We start from the raw sequence: 25,641 nt of genomic DNA, 5'->3' as shown, positions 1-25,641 counted from the left end.
CCATGGAGAACTGGAACATTGCAGACTTAGAGCCATGTATCTTTAGCTTTCTTAATAGCTTGTTCCTTGCTCACCTCTGTCTGACCACACATCCTTATGACTACCAGGTGAAACTTTTTGGGATGTGTTAATCTAACACACCATTAGCTAGCTTCTGCTAACCTCAAAGCTAAGGATGCCATCACATAGCATTTGAGACCTATAGTAGAAGCTTCCCGCACTTTGCTGTAACCTGTCACCTGATGTTCACATTGATGTATTTGAAAAGTGCTTGGATTTAGGATTTCGTTTTGTGACTGAGTTCCTTGTCAAGATATGTTTAGGGCAACCTGGGTACTGGACACAGTCACTTATATTTAGCTCTAAAATAAACTCTCACTTATTCTCTTTAAGGTGAGAACTGCGATTTGTGTCAGATTTAGTTATACAACATGTTCTTCATCCTAGCAGGAATCAGTCTTCATTAAAAGGACACCTCTCTTTGACTGGTACCCAGGTGACCCTAACCACCTTACAGACACAATGCTGTTGCCTCCTGCAGCATTGGAGCAGCACCAAGGGCCTGTCCCTTCTCATAGGGAAGAGGCTGATTTCCTAAGGACCAGTGGAGAACTGACATCAGTTGCGGGGCCTAGGGTGAGTAACTTTAGTATTTCCGGAGAATGTTAAACATTGTTTAGGACATGCCATGAATGCTGGAGTAAAACAAGCAAAAACCAGGAAGCAGGGGAAAAGTGGACATTTGTACTTTTTCATGTGGGCTAGCATGAGGCTTGCTGCTGGGTAATCCACATCTGGCCAGGGCAGCTCAGAGGTATGTGCCCCACTGTACAGATGACAGCCAGGCTCAAAATGTAAGTATCCTGTACAAGGGCACAGAGTTAGGAAGCAATAAAAGCAGACATCTCAGGGGCATGGGAATGAATATAATCTAAAGTTTTAGTGGTGGTGGTGATCAAATCTACCTCACTACCAGTCTTTGCCACTTGATCAGCAAGTTTGGCAGGCACAAAGGTGCACACTAGCCTCCATATGTTCTGGCCCTGTACTTACTGTCATGCTCCTGTACTCATCCTCAAACATGTCCAAAAAAATCTCTTCTCCCTGCAAGGAAAAGAAGGGAGTGAAGAGAAGTTTACTCCTACCCCCATAAACATAGTACTCCAAATGCTGCGCTTAGCTTTTGAGGCCATCTGTTTTCCATTACAAGTTCTTGTAAATCACCAGAAAGTAAAATACACACGTGAAACGTGAGTACACACGTGTAGGTGAAAGGCCAAATATCAAAGTGCACTGCTCAACATTCTCCTCTTTGAAGGCACACTGAGCGAGAGTTCTTCTGTCAGATCACTTCATTAGAGCACAACAAAAATGGCATAATGTATAATTAAAACATAGACAAGGTTAATATTTCAAGTGCTTAACATAATTTCCTTCTCCAGAATGATTGGAAACGGGGAAAATGCTGGGTAAACGACCATGTTAAACATGTGAGGCCCATCCATTTCTAAGGGGAAGGACATGACTACCAATACTTAGCACTAAGATTATATTGCTTGCTTCATTTGTTTTTGAGGAAAGTCTTGAGGTTTGGTTGTTAGGGGTAATGACTGCCCAGGATTCCACCTTGGACAAAATTCAGCTCCTCCTGTTTTACTGTAAGAATGGGATGGCAAAGATGTTATGTGCCAGAAAAGGACAGGCTGGAGCCCATGTCTGTCAGGCCAAACTCTGTGAAGGCAAATTAATGCACAGAAAAGGCACGGCCCGAGTCTGCCAGTCAGTAGGGGCTTGGGAGACGTCAGTGCTGCTACTGTCTTGAAGAGTCAGAACCACTGTGTCTCTCTGGGACCCGAATAAAATGCAAATGCAGCTTCTCTTCTGTTTGGGACCAGGAAGTAGCTTTTGGGAAATGGCTCCTCTGTCCCTCTCTATGTTCACAACCTCAACATTTCCAACGGGTACACAGACTTAGAGCAGTTCTACTGGGAAGAGGTCCAAAGAAGAATAGGGCAGTCCCAGGTTTCTTCTTTCTTCTGGGCTAAAGAGGCTCACTGGATTCTTGCTTAAAAGCCAAGTGTGGTTCTCTGAAGGGCAGCTGGGATTTCCTCCCCAGAGTGTGGTGGCCCACAGTGGTGCCCCTTTGTCTGGGCATGTCTACAACTAGAGTTGATCAGGTCACCTGGTCCTGCCAAGGCAGAGCTCTAGATTACAGGACTGGGCTTTAGTGCAATTAGCTGACAACAGTGGCAGCAGGAGGGTGAGACAGCGCTGCCACTTCCCCTCTCAGGAGCTCAGGAGCTTTGTTCAGGGAAAGCAGGACCAGGATTTATAGAAACAAAAGATGAGCTCACTAGGGTCACTAGGATGACTAGCCATGCGCATGAACCCACTACAGCTGAACATCAGTGTTCTCCATGTGAGGATGTGGAGGGCGTAGGTGTGGAGGGTGTGTGTGTGGGGGGAGCGGACCCTCACTGCACACCCATCTGTCTTAATCTTTGTTTGACTTGGTGGTTTCTGAAAGGACTGCTGCCGATGGTGTTTTCTCACAGCAGCCCAACTCTGCTAAGGCCCAAGCTAAACTGTTAAAGCTTGATATCCTAAAGCAATCACTTGAGTCGGGCAGTGGTGGTGCACACCTTTAATCCCAGCACTCGGGAGGCAGAGGCAGGTGGATCTGTGAGTTCAGGGGCAGCCTGGGCTACAGAGCAAGTTCCAGGACAGGCTCTAAAGCTACACAGAAAAAACCTGTCTGGGAAAAAAACCTAAATAAATAACTAAGTAAATAAAAACTGAAAAAAAAAACCCCACAAAAACCAAACAAACAGAAAAACCTCCCCCCAAAACAACAGCAACAACAACAAAACCAAAACCACAAAGCAATTACTTGGAACCTGAAGATAATGTCTTTAAATCCTTCAGATCCTAAAGGTCATCTTACTAAACTCAAGATAATTTTTCAGACGCTTGCATGAGGCTTCTTAGCATGCATGTTTACACATACATTACACACGTATATAAGTAACAAAATCATGCATTACACAGGTATACAAGTAATAAAATCATAGTAGTTTTCTATGTATTAGGATACATAAGTCACAAACATATGACTTTGTCATACACATACATCTCACAAATTACAGTAAATTCACGAGTAACTGATAAACAAATTGCCATAAACTAGAAGTCAGTCCACAAATTTTTTATTGTTCTTATAACAAAACATAAAAAGTTTAGAGGCCACAGCTCTGGAGACTATGAAATCGAGCATGTGTGCTCAATATTCACAGGTGTAAAAAAAGAACTGAAGGGCTGACAAAATGGCTCATCAGGTAAAAGTGCTTGCAGTAAAACCTGATGACCCTAAGTTTGGTCCCCAGATTCCACATTGGAAGGAGTATAACAGCTCCTCAAAGTTCTTGTCTAACTTCTATATATACGCCTTAGAATGCACATATGCACATACTTATGAATGAATTCACAAGTGCACACGTGCACGCACACACACACACACACTGAAGATTGTGTATAGGACTAGACCCCACCATCCTATACTTCACAAGAGATACCCCATTCTACTGCTTCCCTGTGCTGCCAAGTACCTTATAGAAATGCCGTACAAGGTGGACACTCTCTTCTCTTGCACCCTGTTGAAAAAGAAGGAAGATGTGAGGGACACATACATATCTGAGGGGAAACGGTGGGTGACTTAGTTAAGCAGGGGAATAGGTTATTGAACACAGCTATGTCTCTGCTTTAATAAAACACAATATTACTTCACCAACGCGTGCATATATATGTGGGAGTGGATCAGAACAGACACATCCAAAGGTAAACCTCAGCTGTTCTTTTTCACCTCTGCACTGCTTACATTTTCTTCCTTTCTTCCTTTCTTTCTTTTTTACCCAAGACAGGGTTTCTCTGTGTAACAGTCTTGGCTGTCCTGGAACTCACTACGTAGACCAGGCTGGCCTCAAATTCACAGATCCACCTGCCTCTGCCTTCCAAGTACTGGGATTGAAGGCGTGTGCCACTACTGCCCGGCTCCTACATTTTCTAAAACTAATGAAGGGGAACAAAAGATGATAAAAGATACTGAGAACCCAGTAAATGTGTATTTTAGCACACACACACACACACACACGCCCACACGTGCACACACACATGCCCACACGTGCACACACACGCCCACACGTGCGCACACACACGCCCGCACACACCCACACACGCCCACACGTGCACACACACACACGCCCACATGTACACACACATGCACGCCCACACATGCACACACACGCCCACACGTGCACACACACACACGCCCACATGTGCTCACACACGGCCACATGTGCACACACACGCACAAACACACGGCCACATGTGCACACACACGTGCACACACACACGCCCACACGTGCACACACACGCACGCCCACACGTGCACACACACGCACGCCCACACGTGCACACACACGCACACACGTGCACACACACGCACACACCCACACGCCCACACATGCACACACACGCCCACACACATGCCCACATGTGCACGCACACACCCACACGCCCGCACACACACGCCCACACGTGCACACACACATGCACACACACGCCCACACACATGCCCACATGTGCACGCACACACCCACACGCCCGCACACACACGCCCACACACACATGCACACACGCACACACGTGCACACACACGCCCACACACGCACACACACGCACACACGAGCACACACACACGCCCACACGTGCACACACACGCCCACACGTGCACACACATGCGCCCACACATACACACATGCCCACACATGCACACACACACAAAACAATAAACCAAACCAAACTAAAACAAAAACACCCAACATGGTAAGTGGATACGTTTCTACATGTATAAAAGCTTTGTCACATAAAAGGAACATATGAAAACTTCTGGAGCTGATCCAGAAGTGGATTATTCCAAAAGAAGCTACTGCATTACAAGGATGTGGTCTGGAGGGAGGGAGGCATCTCTGGTCATGTGTAGGATCTTGGGAGTCACAGGTGTCTCAGGCCCAGCTTCTCTGAACTATGCGAGGGATGCTGTGGAACAGGCAGTGCCAGCAGCCTTGTAAATGATCTCCTCAGCTGAGGGAGAGCATAAGAAGGGAAGGGGAAGGCATGGACTCACCTCCAGACAGGCCAGATGCACATCCTTGATGACGCAGCCGGAGCTGGTCAGTACTTGCTGCTTCAGGAGCAGGCAGCTCAGCTCCAGTGTGGCCAACCGAATCCTGCCATCTGCAGAGCACACCAGCGTCAGCCCGGTACCCCAGAGCCTAGTGCTCACCCCAGGTACAAGAGGTCAGCCCAGTACTCCAGAGCCCAGTGCCCATCCAGGATACAAGGCTCTTGTTTTCCTTTTTTGTGGGTATTCATCACCTGAAAGACAGTCTTGCTCAAGGCTTCTTGTGTCCAGGGAAGCGCAGAGGGAGCTACACATGTCAACTCCCTTTCTAGTAGTTACAAGTCAACACGCCCTGGTAAGCCTTTTAGCTCCCATCTGTCCTGAAGTCCCTTTATCAGCTGAACCAGGGAAGGTGGGAGAAGATGGAAGGCTGTGCTGTAGCTGTGCCTGTCCAGCATGTTTCCCACTTCAGTACAGGTTCAAAACCAACAGCCCACTCTGGATCATGTAACTCAGTGGAGTTGAGCCTTCTCTCCCTTCTAGAATGAGTATATCACCTGTTAGGTCTCAAACTCAGGACAAGTCTCACTCAGCACGCCTCACCCCAACCCCTACCTAAACCTCTCCCTCCCAAGGGCAGGGCTTCCTTTCCTTTCCCCCAGCCCCATCCCTATCCCTATACAACAGCCATTTTGGCTAAGCTGGTCTCTTGGCTGAGGCCAGGGTCTCAAATAATGTTTTCAGGACTCTATGCTATGTTCTGGGTTGCTACTGGAAGCCATCTCTTTCCTCCTAGGGAAGACACCCATCACCCAGAGCAAGGCCAACTACTATTAAGCAAACTGTCCCATGGGTCTTTGCACTTTATCTAAGGAAAGGTAGAGGTGTAATAGTAGAAAGAGAAAGCAGAGAACCTCTGGGCCTTGTTCCTGAGGTCTTAGACCCTGGAGCCCAAGCACACGCTCCCCAGGGACATACCCCGAATACCAGCCCTTTTGCTAATAATGCCCTGTAGGTGCTGATGAACTAGATGAGAAGAAAAGTTTGTTCTTAGTTATATACATGCAAAGCAGGTCTTGCTTAGCATGACAAAAGCTCAGGGAAAGTGGTCCCTACTTACTGACGCAGCCCCAACCCACCTCCTCCAGACCTCCCATCCCCTCTCCATCCAGAGGTCTATGTGCATACTCCCTCTGCTGGTCAGCAAGCTCCTGCCTTCACAAGTGCAGGTCAAAGAGCAGACCCTATTCTTGGCCACAGCACAGCTCCCCTCAGTGCCCTAACCCACGTGGCTCCCACTGCACCCTGCAAAGCTTGCTCCAGACTGCAGCCCCAGGAAAAGGCTCTGCCTCCTTTAAGTGGAGCTCTCTGCAATGACTGACCCCAAGGAGTACGCGATGTCTTGAGTCACACTCTGTGTCCTAGGTTATCTCTTTTTCTTTGCTACCACTAGGTATGAACAGTGTCTCAAGGGCTCAATCCACGACATCCCTTTCTTCATCTAGACCTTTACAGACTATGCATGTTGTTCCCCAATGCTAACTTTGTCCTGACCTCTGAGTGTAAGACCCCATCTCCACAGTGACAGCTTTTGGGATTTGAAGACCATCAGTTGTGGCTCTTAGCTGGTATGTAGGTTACAATCAGAAAGCATCTATTCTGTGAATAACTGCTATGATACCTGCTGTCAACCTGAGGCCACTGATCTGGCTTTCCAGGTCCTTCTCCCACTTGGTAGCATAGCCACATAGTGTTCCAGTCACCACTTGACCAACTCTGGTTGACCTGGTCCAGGCTTACCACACCAGGCTGCTCTAACCATACTCTTCCCCACTGGGGCAAGCAGGTGGCCAGATTGTCCCCTATGCATTCTCTCATTCTAGTAACCTTTCTCCTGTCTCTGTAGAGAACTTGCCATGCAACTATTGACATTCCAGGCCAAGTAACTCTGTGCTGTAGAAGTCCTGTGCAACCTGATATATTTAGCAGTGTCCTGGACTTTTAGCCACTAGAGGCAGGAACATTCTTAGTCATTCAGCTTAAAATGTCTGCAGTCATAGTCACATATATCCTGAAGGAAAAGTTACCCTAGCTGGAAAAGCCGTGCTTAGAGCTTTATTCCATTCTGTCATTGCCTTAGTAGTCTGGCTGCACACGGGTGCTGGGTCAAACCACTGGAGACACTGGGCACAAGAGTGTACTTTCACTCAACCCTTCAAATGGGTTGCCCTCACTCTGAGTCACAGCCTACTTCATTCCCACAGTACGGCCTCAGGCTTCCCAGAGAGGAGGGTCCCAGCCATCACAAAAGCAGCAGAGTAAGGCTGGTGCAGAGAGAGAAAAGAGAGAGGGAGCTACAACTAAGGGTAGGGACAACCCCAGTGATAAAGTCCTGGGTCCAATAAAAGACAAATGCTGGTGGCTAGAGGAAAAAGAAAGGGGTGAGATTTCTCCACATCCAGAACCTAGGGCTCATGGTGCCTGGCTAGGGATCTAGCCTCTAAGACAGGGGTACCTGGTTGGGCAGCATTGTTCATGATTCTGATGAGTCTCTCAGCTAGCAGATGGTTGTAGGTGGTTTTCTCAACTGCACTTGGCACTGGGAGCTGGATTCGCTCCAGTTTTTCAGGATCCATGCCTAGAATGGAGAAAGAAGAGAAATGGCCATTGGCAAAGCTGCCTCAGTGAGCATCTTCTTCCTAAAACTTCAACGCCAGCCTGTGTTTCTTCTCTGTAAAGTGAGGCCTGGTCACTGCCTTCTGTCTGGGTTCTATGTACACTGAACATGCATAGATATAGCAAAACGTAAAATTTCTGGTGGTGGGGAGATGGTTCTGCTGGTAAAGTGCTTACTGCACTGGTATCAGGGCCCAAGCTCAATTCCCAGAAGCCATGTACAGTATGTGGCACATACTGTAATTCTAGTACTGGGGAAATACTTGGGGCTCACTAGTCAGAGAGCCTAGCCCAGTTGGTGAACTCTAGGCTAGTGAGAGACCTTGTCACAAAAACAAAGGGGGTGGTGCCTAAGGAAGACCCAAGGTTGGCTCCTAGCCTCCAAACACATGCATATGCTCACACACACGCACACAAATGCATGCATGTGCACAAAATCATACAAACCATATTATTTTTTATTGCCATTTGGTGTGATAACTAACAGTAACTATGAAAGCCAGATGGAACAGTGTTCTCACATTCTAGCCAATGACTGTTGACTGAACTCACTGGAGCCCAAGGCCTACTCCGTCTCTATTAGAAGCAAGGGCTGGCAAACGCTTAGCAGACAACAGTGGTGGCATCTCTGATAGATGAGGCAGAAGCAAAAAGGAGCAGCTTTCCCACAGAGCAACTTCATTGCTGCTCTCTACCACGTCTGTGTGCCACATAAGGGCAGCCCTCTGCTGGGCACTTTCTAGCCCTGCAGACACAGACACAGAGAAACAGAGATGAGACATATGAGGCTCCAACAACCACAACCTTAAGCTCTCACTGGTGAGCTCTCATGCTGGCGGCAGGCTCTGAGCTGAGTGGGGATGCCAGCCCTGCCCCTGAGGAATAGATCGGCAGAGAGGAGCCGAGTTAAACCTTTAGTCTAGGTAGGTGCACAAATAATAAAAATTCATAAAGCATATCTACCACTAAGACACCAAAAAAATTTTCCCCCTCAGGGGAAATGAATAATATTTATTAAAAGACAAAACAAAGGGTAGGGTGGAGGGTGGCTAAGGAAAGGGAATGGGTAAGTCTGTAGCCATAGGCCATGAGATTATTTTTCCTAAAGAACTGCCAGGAACTGAGATGGCAGGAAGACCTGCCAGCACTGCTACAATGGTACAGGCCCGAGGCAGCGCTCTGCTGACTCCTATCCTCTCATCTGACACAGTGCTTGAGAAATACTTGCAGAAATAAACACAGCGCTTGACCCAAGCAAGGAGACCCCTGTGGATTGTTTATGCCTGAAGCATAGTTTTTCCTGTTATTCTAGTTGGGGGAGGTGGCACTCTCAGAACTCTTGAAATGTGGTCCCTTGAGTACCAGGTGAGGCTTTGTCTAGAACCTTGATGAACAGTGGAGGAGGCACAGCTGGTTCCCGAGGAACCCCTGCTCTGTGGGTGCACAGCACTGGTGCCTTAAAGCAGTATTCTGCTTTGTTGAAATGACTTGGGCAGGAAGCAATAGCCTCTCTCATGCCCACAGTGTGGCTCTGAAGCTGAACATGTAGATTCTGCATTTTGATGCCAACTGTCCAACTTGGAAGAACTCTGAAGTACATAGTAAAAATGGCAATCCAAATTTTTTGGCCTTTACTTTCCTAGAGGTATCACTCCTGTCCCAATATCTCTCTTTCCTTCCATTTGAGGGGTGGGACATACAGGGCAGGACTGCTGCTCTATGGCTCTGAGCAAAGCTCTGGCTGCCCTTCCTCCCTAGCACACTATACCATCAGCTCCTCCAGTCCACAGAGGTGGAGCCTCCTAGATAATAGGCAAGCTGGAGTCAGAGCTTGAGTTTCCATAGGGAGGCCCTTTGTTTTTTTCCTGGGATTTCTCTAGCTTTCCTTAGACTTTCTGAAACACGAAGAGATCTGGGGCAAAATCTTCCAGAGACAGGAAGAAATCCCTCTGAGGTCATTTTGTTCTTTCTTGGCTATCTGTCAGGGGAGGATCCCAGAGCCCTGAACCCCTCACTCTGGTCCACACAGTATATCAAGCATGCCTTTGGCGAAGAAATTGAGGCTCAGTGTGATGGTCATAGAGCATGCTGAAGGCAGCAGGGTCACCTTTAGATGACTCCAGAGGTGACTGAAATCCAGTTAGGGAGGGATAGTGGCACCACTCATATGGGAAGCTCACTATGAAAGCCACATTCAAGGGGCTGTGCATTCCAGGGCTCAGCAACAGTCACCACCTCCAACCAACCAAAAGCTCAAGCTCTATAGGCAAAGATAGAATTTTCTGGAGGAAGGGTAGGATCTTATTATAAAGACGGTCTTCCTAGTGCCTGCACAAGAAAAATAATGCATAAAAATAAGTCTTCATAAAGTGAGTTCAAAAAAAAAAATGTTTGCCCAAGGCCACAAAGGTAACAAAAAAATCTGGAGCCAACTCCATCTTCTGTCTTTCTGGCCCATATCACAAGATCCCTGCTCGTTAGTTCTTCCCTCTTCCTGTCCAAAGTATGTGTGCCATGCTATTTAGCAGGGTTCTCAACACAAAATCCTCTGGGTTAGATCTTAATGGAGTTAACTATTTTATTTTTGAAAAAGGTCTCACATGTACCCTAAGACCGCCCTACACTTGTTTATGAGGCCCAGGCTGGCCCCTCTCCACCTTCCTGAGCATAGTAAGAATTACAGTTATGTGTCACCACACCCACTGCATTAACGCATTTTATTATATGAAATTTTTAATTATATTTATTTATGGGGATATAGGTAGAGCAGGCAGAGGACAATCTATGAGAGTTGGTTCTCTCCCTCTACTATGTGGGTTCCTGGGGATCAAATTTAGGTTGTCAAGCTTGGCAGCAAGTACCTTCATTTGTTGAGTCACCTTGCCAGATTTAATTTTAATCAAATATGGCCTACTACAAACAAAACAAAAACACAACCAAAGAAACAAAAAGGTTCTACACTATGACAACTGAATAGAAGAAAAAGTTATCACAGAAGCAGCTGGAGGAAACAAGAGCCTAGCAGTTTGTGAGCTGAGCACAGTTCAACCGTATGCCAGGGGACAGACAGCATTCGGTGACGAGCACTGCATCACCACCACCATTCTTTGGAGGCCAGGTGTGGAGACGCACTTGATCTGGGATTTTAACTACCTGACTAAAAGAAAATACTGGCTGACAGTGGTGAAGAAATAAGGTGAACTCCACTTAACTAGATGGAATTACAGATGAGGGTGTGTCTGGGAGGGTGTTTCCATGGAGCCTGAACAGAGCACACAGATTCCTCCTCAGAAGCATCACTCTGCTTCCAGACTGAGGATACAATGTGACTTGTTGTTTCATGCTCCAGCCACAGTGGACTGTGTCCCTCTAAAACATGACCCAATATGACAGGGACATGTATGTAAAAGGTAAGAGCAACAGATGTGACACGTATGCACCATAGTTTTCAGTTACAGAAAGGCAGGTTCTGTGGCAAACACGTTACACCTTCATTTTGCTCTGTCTGAAATAAGCCTCAGGAATAATATATTGTCCTATGTGCTCAAATCTCAAGTGTCTCAAAAAAATTTCCAATGAAACCCTCACACGCAGCATATAGCCAATTGAGATCTACCTCCCGGCAGGCCATTTGCTTCCTCATTCCCTTCCTGCCAATGGTCGGTATGGTTGGAGGGACTTGAGTTCATAGCCTAGGCTGGTCCAAAGAGTCCATATTGCTGCAGAGTGTCACTTCCAATGAACTAATTCAAAGAATCCAGAAGAAAAAGGGAAGGCATGGTTCCACACTGCAACCAGTGACTAAACCTCCCTCCCAACTCTGATTTCTGGATGCTTCCTTCTTAGCTGCAGTGCTTGCTCATGCCAAGGTTGGAAGACACCCTTAGCAAAGATATTTATAGGAGGCCATGGAGACCTGACCCAAGACTAGAAGGGAGCAGGTAAATATATCCACTAGTTTTCTGTTTCTTGTGACCCCCAGGTTCTCCCAAGCTGTACCCTGTAGGCATTCTCAGAGGTGGAACACTTTAGGCCAACTATGCCGAGAACCCAGCAGATGTTAAGTCAATTTCCAATGTGCTTCCCATGCTGAGCTTCTGGCAGCTGCAATCTGGGTGGTGCTTGCTGGTCCTCATGCCTAGAACTTTGTCACCTACTTTCTAGCTTTCCCTTACCTCTTGTGCTATTCCAGGAACTTCTCAACAAAACAAAACAAACCCCAAAGTCCAAGCGCCTCCTGGGTAAGCAGCTGGGGCTGGGGAGAACAATGAGTGAACTGGAAAGGCTTAGGCATACAGAGCTGCTCTGCACACAGACTCCACTCAGACTTGACCAAAAGCGCAGACACTAACCAGAATTCATTATGTGGCTGACTGAATCATGACACTGCCTTCCTCATCAGGCAACCCTTCCCACTGTGGGCTGCTCATTTCAGTGCAGTATCTCATCTATTAAGATTTACCGGAAGGTCTGAGCTCACATTTGGTTTCTATTAACAAAGCTTTTAGGCTGAAATTGTCTTATAAGGGAAAAAATATCTACTAAGAAGAGAATATCTTGTTCGGGACCTGCTTCAGGGGAAAGGATATGGAGAAGAGAAGCTGGAATCAAGTGTAGATAACCACCAGAAAGCCAGCCAATCAAACAGCTACCATTCAAAGTCACCAAAGGCAGCCCCTGTGCTCAGTGGCCAGGGTGGCACACCAAGTGTAGTAGCTTCTCTACCAGCAGCTTCCCCAAAGAACTGGCCTCCGGCGTCAAACTTGAGCTTTTCCCATTTCTCTTTAATTTGCCTCTCTAAATGGTCCATTTCCACTGGCTTTGAACATTATTTGCCACAGAGAAAAAGGAGTCAGAAGTCAGTCATCATCCAGATCTCTCCCACCCACATCAAAAGGAAGACCTATTCCCAGCCTTGAGCCTCTCCTGTCTTCCCTTAGTGACTGACATTAGCACAGGGTACTTGAGCCAACTGTAGCAGTCACCACCAACTCATCCTCCTGCTGGGCCTACACTCTTCACATTTAACTCCGATATTCAGTCTATCAGCATCTCCAGTTCTGACTCCCAAGCCTGTCACAGCTCTCCCAGCTCCATTTCAGCTGCCCTAAATTTCTCCACTGCTTCCCAGAGAATTGTTCAGCTTCTCTCTAGCAGTGTACACCCTACCCTGAATAATCTGTTCCCACTAGCTGGAAGTCCTCTGGAAACTTGCATCTGAGGATATTCTTTTTATTTCCTTGTTTTTTAAATTACTTATTTTATGTGTATGTGTGTTCTGCCTGCATATATGTCTGTGCAATACATACATGCATTGTTAACAGATGGTTGTGAATCACCTTGTAGGTGCTGGGAATCAAACTTGAGTCCTCTGGAAGAACAGTTGGTGCTCTTTAACCACAAAGCCATCTCCCCAGCATCCCTGAGGCCATTTTCCTACCCCTAGAGAAGGGTTTCCCACTATACTTGGCTCCCCCACCAGCCCTACTAGGCCTACATCCTACTCCTTGAATACGTATGTATTTCCCCACTGCAGGCCCTTTGCCTGAAGCAGTCTGCTTCATCCTTACAGAAGCTGTCCTGTCCATAGGAAAATACCGTGGGACAATGGTCTTGTACCCTGTAAAGACATGTCACTTGTATTGGTTTAATAAAACACTGACTGGCCAGTAGCCAGGCAGGATGTATAGGCAGGGCAACCAGAATATGAAAATTCTGGGAAGAGAAAAGGCTGAGTCTGCAGTCATCACCCAGTTGCAGAGGAAGCAAGATGAGGGTGCCTCACTGATAGAAGGTACCAAGCCACATGGCTAACACAGACAAGAATTATGGGATAATTTAAGATGTAAGAGTTAGTTAATAAGAAGCTTGAGCTAAAATCAGAAATGAAAAGGGGGACACAACAACAAACATGGAGGAAATCCAGAGAATCTTAGGTCATATTTTGAAAACCTGTGCTCCACAAAATTAGAAAACTTAAAGGAAATGGACAACTTTCTGAATAAATATCACTACCAAAATTAAATAAAAACCAGATAAGCAAATTAAATAGACCTATAATTGCTAAAAAAAAAAAATAGAAATAGTCATCAAAAGTCTCCCAACCAAAAAAAGCTCAGGACCAGATGGTTTCAGCATAGAATTCTACAAGATTTTCAATACCAATACTCCTCAAATTGTTTCACACAAGAGAAACAAAAGGAACACTGTCAAACTCTTTTTATGAGGCTACAATTACCCTGATACCCAAACCACCAAAAGATGTTACTAAAAAAGAGAATTATAGACCAATCTTACTCATGAACATTGATGTAAAAATACATTTGCTGATGATATGATAGTTTACATAAGTGACCCCCAAAATCCTACCAAGCAACTTCTACAACTCATAAACATCATCAGTAATGTAGCAGGATACAAGATTAACTCAAAAAAAAAAAAATCAGTAGCCCTCCTTTGATAAATGGGCTGAAAAAGATATCAGAGAAACAACAGCCTTCACAATAGCCATAAATAGCATAAAATATCTAGGAGTAACTCTGACCAAAGAAGTGGAAGACTTGTGTGACAAGAACTTTAAATCTTTGAAGAAAGAAATTGAAGAAGACACCAGAAAATGGAAAGATCTTCCATGCTCTTGGGTAGGTATAATTAACATAGTAAAAATGGCAATTTTATCAAAAGCAATCTACTGATTCAATGCAATGCCCATCAAAATTCCAGCAAAATACTTCAAAGACCTCAAAGGAATAACATTCAACTTCAGATGGAAAAGCAAAAAAAAAAAAAAAAAACAAAAAACCCAGAATAGCCAAAACAATCCTGTACAATAAAGGAACTTCTGGAGGCATCACAACCCTTGACTTCAAACTTTACTACAGAGCTAGAGTACTGAAAACTGCCAGGTATTGGCATAAAAACAGACAGGAGGGCCAATGGAACCGAATCAAAGACCCAGATATCAATACACACATCTACGAACACCTGATTTTTGACAAAAAGCAAAAAATATAAAAGGGAAAAAAGAAAGTATATTCAACAAATGGTTCTGGCATAACTGGGTATCAACATGAAAATAGATCCATATCTACTGCCATGCACAAAATTCAAGTCCAAATGGATTGAAGGCCTCAACATAAAACCAACCTCATAGAAGAGAAAGTGGAAACTAGACGTGAACACATTGGCACAGGAGAACTCTTTCTAAATATAACCCCAGACACTGAGAAAAATAATTAATAAATGGGATTGTCTGAACCTTATAATAATAAGTTTTATAGGTTAGATGAAATGACAAAGTCCTTGAAAGATCATCAAAACTCATTCAAAAGAAAGAAATGATCTAATATCTCCAATAAGAAATTTGATGGTTAAAACCTTCCTTCAGCTGGGTGTGGTGGAACACACCTGTAATCCCAACACTTAGGAGGCTAAGACAGAGGAGTTGCAAGTTTGAGGCTATCTTAGGCTACATATCTGATCTCAAAACAAAACAAAAAAATCCTCATAGAAAATACCTTGTCCACACAGCTCCACTGGCTCAAAGAATACTTACAAAAGAAATAATCCTAGCTTTAAAAATATATATATATATATCCCAAGCCAGTCTACACTCTAAGGTACATCACTGCAGTGTAGCCAGATAAGAGAATTGCAAGAAGTCTATAAATAGATCAGTGTTCCATGAACACACATACAAAAATCCTTAACAGTGAGGGTTGCATATCAAACTCAGATGAGGCCTCAGCACTGTCTATACCAGGAATGATGGTGCACATCTGCAATTTCAGCATTTGGGAGGTCGGAGGCAGGAGAAGCAGAAGTTCACAGTCATCCCTAGCTACAAAGTGAATTTCAAGATAGACTGGTATGCACGAGATCTTGACTCAAAAAAAAAAAAAATCCTTAAGAAAATGTAACAGGTCAAATCTAGCAAGGTCCATAAACTTTCATAGCTGGTAGCATTAACCCAGAGTGTCACCAAAGAGAGCTGAAAAGAACGTTGGAGAAGGTGACTTCTGAGAGGAACCTCCATAGTGGTGGTTGGAAAAAGAGAAAATAACCCGAAAGACTAGGAATGAGCTCAAGAAGGTGCAGATTCTCTGAGGAACAGGTGTTATGTTGCACTAACTAGAGTGGCTCCTGGGCTTCCAAAGAAGAGTCCCACACACAGGGCTGGGCCCTAGGACCAGTATGTGCTATGTATGATACCATCCCTAGCCAACACTGACCTGCTGTAGAATAATCTTTTTGTACACTGTGAAGATTTGTCACTTGGATTGGTTTAATTAAAAGCTGACTGGCCAGTATCTAGACAGGAAGTATAGAAGGGACAGCTAGACACAGAGGACTCTAGGAAGAAGGGGTCACCAGCCAGGGAGGAAGCAAGACATACTGGAGAGGTAAATGCCAAGGTGGTCTTGATAGTCTACAGAGCAGGTATGGGGGAGAGGGGTGGAAGTTAAGGGAGAAATTTAATGTTCCTGAATAGCAAAGGACAGAGAGTCAAAGCAGTCTCGCTGTAAGGGGTTCTATGGAAGGTGTACTACAATAAACAGCAATACCCGTGACTGGAGCGGGAGCTGATAATCGCAGGCCTAAGATAATAACCATGACAGTAGGCCCACCCTCATTTTTCTCTTTACTCCTGCCTTGGTTTCCATCTCCACGCCAGGCTTGAGCCAGCCCTGTACATGTCAGAAAGGGAGAACAGACAAACTGATGAGAAACTGTCAGGAACAAAGGAAGCAAAGTGCTAATGGTCATGGCAGCTGTGACTCTGAATGGCAATGCTAACAAAAACAGAATGGCAGGGAGTGTATATTTACGGGATGAATGCAGCCTGGCAAGGTGTGCTGGAACACTGGGCAGAGGCATCCAGCATGCCACCAGCAGGAACTGACTACAGAATCGGTCATGGAGTTGTCTGACTTCCAGTAATGAATTCTAGGGTAGAGGCAGTGAGCGGGGTGTTGGAGGGGCCATAGGGGAAGGAAGGAGACTGTATGTGTGGGAGGGGATCAGACACAACATCAGCAGGAATTGGAGCCTGTCATGCTCTTTAAAGTCTCAAGTTGTAAGACTGGGCTAAAATACATGGGATTCTGGGTTCCATCTCTACCCTAAACCACAGGAGGAGGAGGAAGAGGAGCAAGAGACGGAAGAGGTAGTGGTGGCTTGAGACCAGGTCTTTAGCTTCATTATAAGCAGAATGGTTTACACTGAGCAGAGCTGTTGAGAATATCCTTCTAGAGAAGAAACTCTGGAGGCTGCCTACTGTAGTTACTAAGGAGACAGAACCAGTTATGGCCCAGACATGCAGCATGCATTTCCAGAGATGAGAAGCACCCAGCAGCAAGTCACATGGACACCCACTAGTGGCTACGGGTGCAGCTGGTTTTCTTCTTAACAGCTTCCTTAGAGGGCATGTGAGAAACTGATGCAGAAGCTGTCTTGAAGAAGAAGGCTGGGGACAAAGCAGAGGGGAGGCATTTTCCACTACATGTTTTTGTGCTGCTAACTGACTTAATTTGCATGACTAATGTTTAAGAATGATTTAAAAATAACTGAGATTTAGCTCTGCTTTAATGACTCTGGCCATAGGCTGTCTTAGCAAACAGCACTTAGTAGACATCTACTCCCAACAAGCTGAATAGTAACCTCCTGCAATGTCACTTGACACCATGTGTCAATCTATGCCAACTCCAGTCCTCATGAATATTCTTGAGAAAAGTCTCCAAACTTGAATGTGGGGAACCAGGTGGGCCAACAGCAGAAGCTTTTCCCAGCACTGGGCACTGAGGGAGGAACTGGTGTATGTCAGTCAACTGTCAGTTCTTTTGGAACTGGGGCCTGGCCACACACACAGCCTGAGCCAGGGAAGCTGGAGAACCACACCTCTCTTCAGAAAGGAAACCTACACTTCCACCTAAGTCTATTTTAGCACTGAGCCCACGGTAAGAACATCGAGTATTATAAATAGCAAAACCAAGGTTCCAATTTGACTGGTTTTGCTCTGATGTCAAAGTGGTCGTTGGTCAGGTTAGTTGTAAAGCAGAGAGGGGTCTGTAGAAAGCCACAGTGGGAAGCTGGCCTCACTGGTTTAGACAGCCACACTTGAATTTCCCACCACCATGCCTGAGTCACCAATGCCTGTGGCTTCAGTCTGCAGAAAAACACCTGAGAAATTGTAATGTGGCTGAAGAAGAGCACTGTAGTAGTCACTTCAGAGGCCAGAAAGGAAACGCCTTCCCAAAATGCCCTCCCTCCTCCCTCCTTCCTCCTCCCTCCGTACCAGTGAACAGGAGAGCACTGTGTCAGACACTGAAGATGGTGAGGAGCATGCCTACCTTTGTTATGAGACATGGCGTATAGGAGACAGAGCACGAAGAGGGCATGGTAATCATCATCGGGGCTGTCCAGGGCATGGTATACCATATCCAGGAAGGGCCTGGAAAAGAGGAGAGGTCTATAATCCTCTGGACACAATGCACATTTTCCCTCTCTCACCTGACAGCAACAGCTGGTTTTGTTTCTTATAGGTCTGGACTCTAAGGCCACTAGTTTGTGGTGAACACAGTATGTGCCTGGTGCAGAATCAGGCACTGGGAACACAACCGTACAAATGAGAGATGGGCTCTGACCTTGGAAAGCTGCTATCCAGAGGGGAAAGTGACCTCTTAGTCATTTGACATCACTCACTGGGTGTCTCAGATGCTGGAGACGCTAGGTACAAGTGCCAGCCATTCTGCACTCCCTTGCCAGCTGGCAGAGACAACACAGGCACACATCATCACTTTAAAGGAAAGATGGAGAGAATAAAGAAGAAAACGGGATGCTCTAATGGACCGATACCACCTGGCCAGGCACATGAGTAAGTTTAAAAGTACAGTTATGGAGTCAGACTGCCTGGGTTCAGATGCTGATCTGTCTTCTTCCTGCTGAGTGCCATAACTGTCCCACCTCCTCAACCACACAGAAGCATTCCAGCTAGAGGCTGACTGGAGGGTCTCGGAATAGGGTCATGCACTGTATTTGATTGTTATATTTAATATTTCAAGGACACTTCTCCATGATTTCATTTTGGCAGTGTCCTGATTCAGCAATTTCTTGGGCTAATATTCCTTGACTAGAAGAATTGATAGTGAGGTCTCTCACCTCTTGTGCTCTGTGAATAAGATATAAAGAGTTGCCATAACCTGGAAAATGCACATCCCAAAGGCTGTCTTTCTTAGTGTAGGGTCAAGGCTAGCAAGACTCTTCAGTAACAGACAAGAGAATGGACACGGGCAGGTCTGAGGCAGGAGACTCTGATCCCATCTGAGGTTGCCCACTGAATACCAGGCTGAGGTCAAGAATGCCAAGTACTCCAGAGTGAACAAGGATATATTTAACGCCCAGAAGTCACATGGGTATTCGCAGCATGGACTACCTATGAGGGTGAAAATACGGCTGCTCAAGGCAGATCATCCGCTGCAGAGTCTTCCACACCATTTTGAATACTGTAGGCCTTTGATGGGACAGTGCGGGATAGAGTGGAGGACCCTGAGCATGCTGGGCAAGAGCTCCATTAGAGTTATACTCCTAGCTCCTCATCCTAAGCCCTCAAATCCTGATGTATCAACACAAAATATTAAGCTGAAAAATGAAAATAAAGTAGTAAAAATGTATTTGTTGTGTTTCAAATAAACACATGACACACAAAAATTATAAGGAAAGACCTTAAAGTGAACATTGACATTCAGTCTCTATTTTCTAGAGCCCAGGATGGGGCTCCTCCATTCAGACCTGTCCACAACCCTATTGTGTGGAGATTTGAGTTTTGTGAGTTTTCTAGCAATAATTCTGCCAAAGTTGAGAGCAGTATAAATTGTAAAACATTTCTTGTAAACCAGCTGCTCACAATTTGGATTGTCTTTACACTTGGGAATAATACAAATAATCAAGCACCAAAGGCTTGGTGGGTGTGCTGTCTTTTAGGTATGAGATGGAGTATTATGAAGCTACTAAGCGTGTGTTTACTAAAGGTAATGATGTGACAAAGATGGTGGGGTTTGATATCGGACAGCAAAAGGAGAAATAAAACATGACAGGCATGAACTAGAGAAGGGGGCACAATGCCCAGAAAAATGGTCCTGAAAAAGTTGATAAGAAATAATCAAAACAGGAACATCTGGGATCATTGACTTTTATTTCTTCTTTGCACTTCTGGAGTTTTCACATTTTTTAGAATGTGCATCATCATTTATGTATCCTTAAAGGTTGCTGAGCTGGGCCTGTGGTACACACCTTTAACCCCAGCACTCAAAAGGCAGAAGCAGGTGGAGGAGTTCTGTGGATTTCAGGCCAGCCAGGAAGAACAATTTATTAAGACTGTCTCAAAGCAAAACAAAAACAGCTTTTGTTTTTGTTTGTTTGCTTTTGGTGGGGGTGGGGGTGTCTAACTTGCTCCTGAGTGCAGGCAGGACACTATACAAGGAAATTCACAGTAGCTCCAGTTCTCACTGTGGTGGAATAGATGTCAAGATTGAACTGATGCTTTGGGGAACAAATGGCCATCTTCCTTCACTTACTTGCTCCCAGCCTCACTGCTAGGAGGTGGGCACTAGGATTGCTGTCTCAGTCTCGGGGACACACAGAGAACTTGGTTCAGGCCTGTAGGCAGCTCACCTCCAGGCACTCAAGTCAGCTTCTGCTAAGTAGAAAGTTATGTAGTCACAGTAGCCAGTTAGTCATCTAAGGTTAAAAAGAACCCAATCAACTCTAAGAAAACCCCTCCATTCCCTAAAATGCAGGAAAAAAGAAGTCATCAAGTCCACTAATTATGTATAATACCCTGGTTTCCCGCTCCCTTTCACAAAGCTATCGTGTCACTGTTTCAGGATCCTAAAACCTGCACATTACACAGGGTCACAGGGAAATGAGCAGCTAATATTCTGTAAGCACACAGATCTCATTTGCTTAAGCATTATCTACTGTTTGTCATTTGTGGTTTTTCCAATTCTAACTAATGCTAGGCCATGCTTCTAACCTGTCTCTTCTACGTTTAGAATGATGTCCTTCATTTTCAGAGCTCAGGGGTTACATCTTGTTAAGCAAAATTGTGAAAAGCTTTATAGGTCACAACTGATAACTAATACTGTGTTAGTCAATGTTTTTCAGTTAATGAAATAAAAAACTGTTCTCTTATGCATCTGTTACAAATTAACCCTGTCTGTTAGACAGCCTAACACCGCCCAAACAAAGAAAATAAGAACTGGTAATGAACATGGCTCTGCCAGCAACACGATACTGACCTACTCGATGGAGGGCTTGACCTCCATCCTCAGCACCACCCACACACCCACCAACCAACAAGATACGGAGAGAAAACTGAAAATAAGTATGCTTCAGTGCTTTAAACTAGGTTAACAAATGAGGTATGCATGTGGAAGGAGTACATTCCTGGCCACATCTTGAGGTTTCAGGAAGTCAGTGTGCCCCAGGGAGACCAAACCCCCACACCAGTGGTACCTGCATTAACACTAACTAACACACTAAACTGCTGCTGAGGCCTGTGTAGTGTGGCTGCCTAATAGGTGAGTAAACAACCCTAAAATGAAGATGCCCTCCAGCACCTCACTGCAGGCTGTGGGAGCAACCCTTGCTATAGTTGATGAGCCTGAGAAAGACTGCAGGAAATAAGCAGAGCAAGGTTCAAGATTAGCTCCACAAGCCATCCTGAGGTGAGTGTCATGGTACTGGACCATGACAGGGGGCAGCAGTAGACTGCACTATGTGCCAAAGGTCTCAGAGCTGTAGAGGAGCATAACAATCAGGGATTGAGATGGGAACTTTATGCCTGGCTCTCAAGAGGGTCCTCCTGGGAATGGTCTCTATCCTTTAGATCCAGCCTAGCTGCCAAGTGTTCCAGTGGTGATGTCCTGTCCTGGTCACCTTTCAAAGGATAAGGGTATAAGCACGTGTCAAGGGCCAGCTCTCTTCTTATGCCTCTGGGTGGCCAGAGACTGGAGCAGAGAGAACAAAGGGGATCAAAGCAGCCATCTGGTGGGGCAGTGACCTCTTCCCAAGGCTGAGTGGCTGTCCAGTACCTCCCAGAAGTGCCCTGCTGCCTACCTGCTCCACTGCGTGCTCTCTGAGCCTGTGGCAGCACTCTTTTCCTCGTCCGTGGTGTTCTGCTCCCGCACTGAGGCCCCAGCAGTGGCCAGCTCCGAGAGCCTGCTGCGCTCCATGATCACCATCTCGATCTCTGGAAGCAAACATGGAGTCAGGTGAGCTCAGCTGGCATCAATAACAGAAACTCAGAAGCCTCTTCAAGGTCTAGACCAAGCAAGTGTAAAGCACCCCACACATGCAGAGCAAGTCTCAACAGTGGAAGCAACACCCGCAACATGTGAGCAGAAACTGTCTAGGTCAGGCATCTCTGTCCATCTGAGTGAAACCAAGACACCAGTCCTGACTCGGACAAACATATTTCCTAAAGTTGTCTTGATTTGCATTTCCCTGATCGCTAAGGAAGGTGAACATGACCTTAAGTGTCTTTTGGCCATTTGAACTTCTTCTGTTGAGAATTCTGATTTAAAAAGACACTTGATGCTGGTTGTTACCACATTTCCTTTCCAAAGGGTGGGCGGCAGCTCAGAAGACAACATGTGGCTAGTGAGTCCTTACACTTTACACTCCAGAAACGGTTCTCACACGACAGAGGCCATGTGTCCCCTTTCCATTTACAACCTCTGCATGGCAGAGGCAAGTTAGGACTCATTTTGGTTTTCCCAACTCTGGGAGAGCAACTTACAGCAACCTACTTAAATTGCAGTATACATTTTTATTTCCCTAAATGTTAAGGACCACTGAGCAGAAGAAACACCTGGAAGTCAAGTGCGATGCTTTGCTTCCTGGGATCCCCAGCAAAAGCCCTTGTCACGCAGTGAGGACTTTCTCAGATGGGTGCTGGTCATCCCGAGCTGGTGCCCTGTCCTGGGGTCTCAGCTGCTCTGCTTCCTCTCTCATCCTCATTTGGTCTCCACACAAACCTAGCGATATTAAGTGGAACTAAGCTCCCAATGCCTTCTCTTGACACTCAGGGCCTGACACCTCCTACGCCTGGCCCTGTCCACCTCTGATCTCACCCCCTGGCCTTCTCTGCCATGCTGCTCCCCACTCTGGCCATATGAGGCTTATTGATAGCTGACTCTCAAATGGCCCACATTTCTCAGACATGGGTGTTACTCAGTAACATCTTCCAATGCTCATTTTAAGTGTCATCCTTGGAGATGCTGTGGTCACTCTCCTCGTCTGTTCTTTTCCTTAGTTCTTTTTGAGTGCCGGCTAAACTGTGAACTTGTTCAGATTTCACTCCCTTCCCCAATGTCCTTTTTGTTCTATGATCTCATTAGATCCAGTCACTGTGCTTAGGCTCTGCTGGGCCATCAGAGTTTTTCAGACTTTCCTCATTTTTGATGAGCCTGATAGTGTACGGTGTCCTGGCCAGAAATTTTGCAAATCCCAGAATTGGAGTTTGTCAGATTTTCTCCCCCAACCATTAGGCTGGGGCTATGGGTTTCACAGAGGAAGACCACAATGGAAAGTATCCTTCTTGTGACATCATAGCCTGCACACACACTGGCAACCTAATGTGAAGACTGGGTGTTAGTCCTGTACTGGCCATGCTAGTACTAGGCTTCTTTATGGTCAAGTTATTCTCCTTCTTCTATACCATGTAAACTGGCCTATTCTTTTGTGCAATGAGGTTAAGTTTAAGAAAAAGAAGTGGGTCAGTTTACATTCTGTGGAATGAAGTCCCCACATAAAGCACTGTTGTTGTTGTTACTGTTAGCAGTGCAGGGGCCTAGGGCATAGCTGAGGCTTTGGGCATGCTAGCAAAGCCCTTAGACCAGTGGTTCGCAACCTGTGGATCGCGACCCTTTGGGAGTTGAATGCTTCTTTCACAGGGGTCACCTAAGACCACAGAAAAACACAGAGATTTACATTTCATGGTTGGGGCCACTACAACATGAGGAACTGTATTGAAGGGTCGCAACATTAGGACCCTTAGATATTGTCCCACACCCCTCAATCCTATTTGCATAAATTATCTGGAATTCTTCCCAGAAAATGTGTCCTCTTTGCCCCCGACTTTTTTTCTGTTTCTCCCGACAGCATCTCTAATCACATGCACAGACATCCCCTTTGTTTTACTTGTTTAGTCCTGGCCATCCTCTACTAGGCCATGGGCTCCCCAGCATAGGGTGACCTCTTGGATATGTGAATGGATCACTGCCTGCATCCATTATAACATGGGAAGTTTTGGTGCAGGCAGGAGCAGCAATGGGTTGTAGCAGCTGTGGCATGGGTCAGGTGGTCCAGAGCCCAACAGTCTACAACTGTTGTTCACAAAGTTCTCTCATGCGGAGATGTCTGACTTGCCCGCCCCCATCACACACATGTGCTCTCTTAGTGTAGCCAGCCCCTGGAATTGTGGTGGCAATCCCACAAGTTCCCTCTGGAGGCTCACTCTGGGGGGGGGGGGTGGCTCCTGCTCTCCCCACCTAATCTGAAGCCAGATGCTAGATGAGAGTTTCCCACAAGGTAGTCCCCATCACACAAGAAGGGACCAACAAGTAATCTTCAGGGGGTATGTGGACAAGCATTCTCTCTGGATTGTTTTGTATGCATCTTATAGACACTGGGAGACGAATCTAGCCACATAAAATTCTATTCTTTTGTGCAGTGAGGTTAAGTTTAAGAAACAAAGAAGTGGGTCAGTTTACAGAAAGCTCCTGAGTGGACAACAGAACAGATAGTACTCGGTCATGGCTGAACAGGGAGATGGCACCAACCCTGTATTAGGTGCCATTTCTTCCTTTCCTCATTGTTCTGCCAGTTTCCTGCAGCACCCAGCTTCTTCCTAGTCATCATTTCAGGTTTTTCCAGAGTGAGGTGAAAGATGATTTGCTATGGAGGTCTTTTTCTTACCCTTAAGTATCTATTTTGTTTGCTTTATATTGTATATAACTTAACATGGTGATGTGAATATGTATTATTTATAATAAATGTGTTTGTTCTTGGTAGATGCAGGCTTCTATTTTGTTTGTATCTGTTTGTGTTTACTGATAAAGAATGTCACTAAGACATTTGAAGTCTCCCAAGCAATGACACTGGCCTCTCCTTGGCTCTGGTCTCTAACCTCTGACTGGTGATCCCACGCCCAACTTGTGCATGCTGTGAGCTCACTTGCCCTGGCAGAGCTCCACCCTGCTTGGCTGACATGGTGGGAACACTGCTCCCAGGACTCCTCAAGCCCACAGAGCCAAGTTCTAGTGCTGAGTGTGAAGGACAAGCCAGCACATCACAGTAGTCCCCTTTCCAGACTTTGCACGTTCCTGGACACCACCAGGATTCTGGAGCAAGAGAAGAGTTCAAGACAGTCTAGTTTACTGCTTGTCAGCAATTTTCCAAGTTACTCAATAACTTTCTGCTTTTTGGAATACTGGGGATACAACCCAGGACCTTGTACATGTTAGGCAAACACTCTGCTACTGAGCCACATCGTCAGCCATCAAGATGAATGTGAAGGGGCTTTCCCAGGGCATGCCCACATAGAGGCTAGATGAACATAGGACTGTTCCAGGTACAAGTGGGTAAATATCAACTGTCTGCCCATGGGGTCACTCAGGTACTCCAGGGGTCCCTTCCTAGAATTCTAGGACTTCAAAAACAAAACAAAACACGTGAGATCTGCTTGTTTGTTCCATCTGGCCAGTAAATTTGAGCAAAGAGAAACC

The 25,641-nt window shown here is 45.8% G+C and overlaps 1 protein-coding gene across 5 annotated transcripts in view; it reads right to left on the bottom strand.

Moving 5' to 3' along the window:
- Nucleotides 1-25,641, bottom strand: part of Clec16a (C-type lectin domain containing 16A) — a 218,035-nt gene that overhangs the window by 126,432 nt on the left and 65,962 nt on the right. For all 5 annotated transcript variants that reach the window (XM_041676079.1, XM_041676081.1, XM_041676080.1 and 2 more), the window contains 6 exons: nt 21,971-22,103; nt 18,205-18,305; nt 7,695-7,817; nt 5,183-5,292; nt 3,606-3,650; nt 1,054-1,104 (listed from right to left, as the gene is read on the bottom strand). In XM_041676079.1, coding sequence (XP_041532013.1) covers nt 1,054-1,104; nt 3,606-3,650; nt 5,183-5,292; nt 7,695-7,817; nt 18,205-18,305; nt 21,971-22,103 — 563 coding nt within the window. The remainder of the gene's footprint in view (nt 1-1,053; nt 1,105-3,605; nt 3,651-5,182; nt 5,293-7,694; nt 7,818-18,204; nt 18,306-21,970; nt 22,104-25,641) is intronic.

This window comes from Microtus oregoni, unplaced genomic scaffold (assembly GCF_018167655.1).
Source record: "Microtus oregoni isolate MIOR12 unplaced genomic scaffold, Mior012 000027F_ref0000203, whole genome shotgun sequence".
NCBI classification, from domain to species: Eukaryota; Metazoa; Chordata; class Mammalia; order Rodentia; family Cricetidae; genus Microtus; species Microtus oregoni.
The sequence above is the reverse complement of the archived record's forward strand: the minus strand, read 5'-3'. Positions and strand labels throughout refer to the sequence as shown.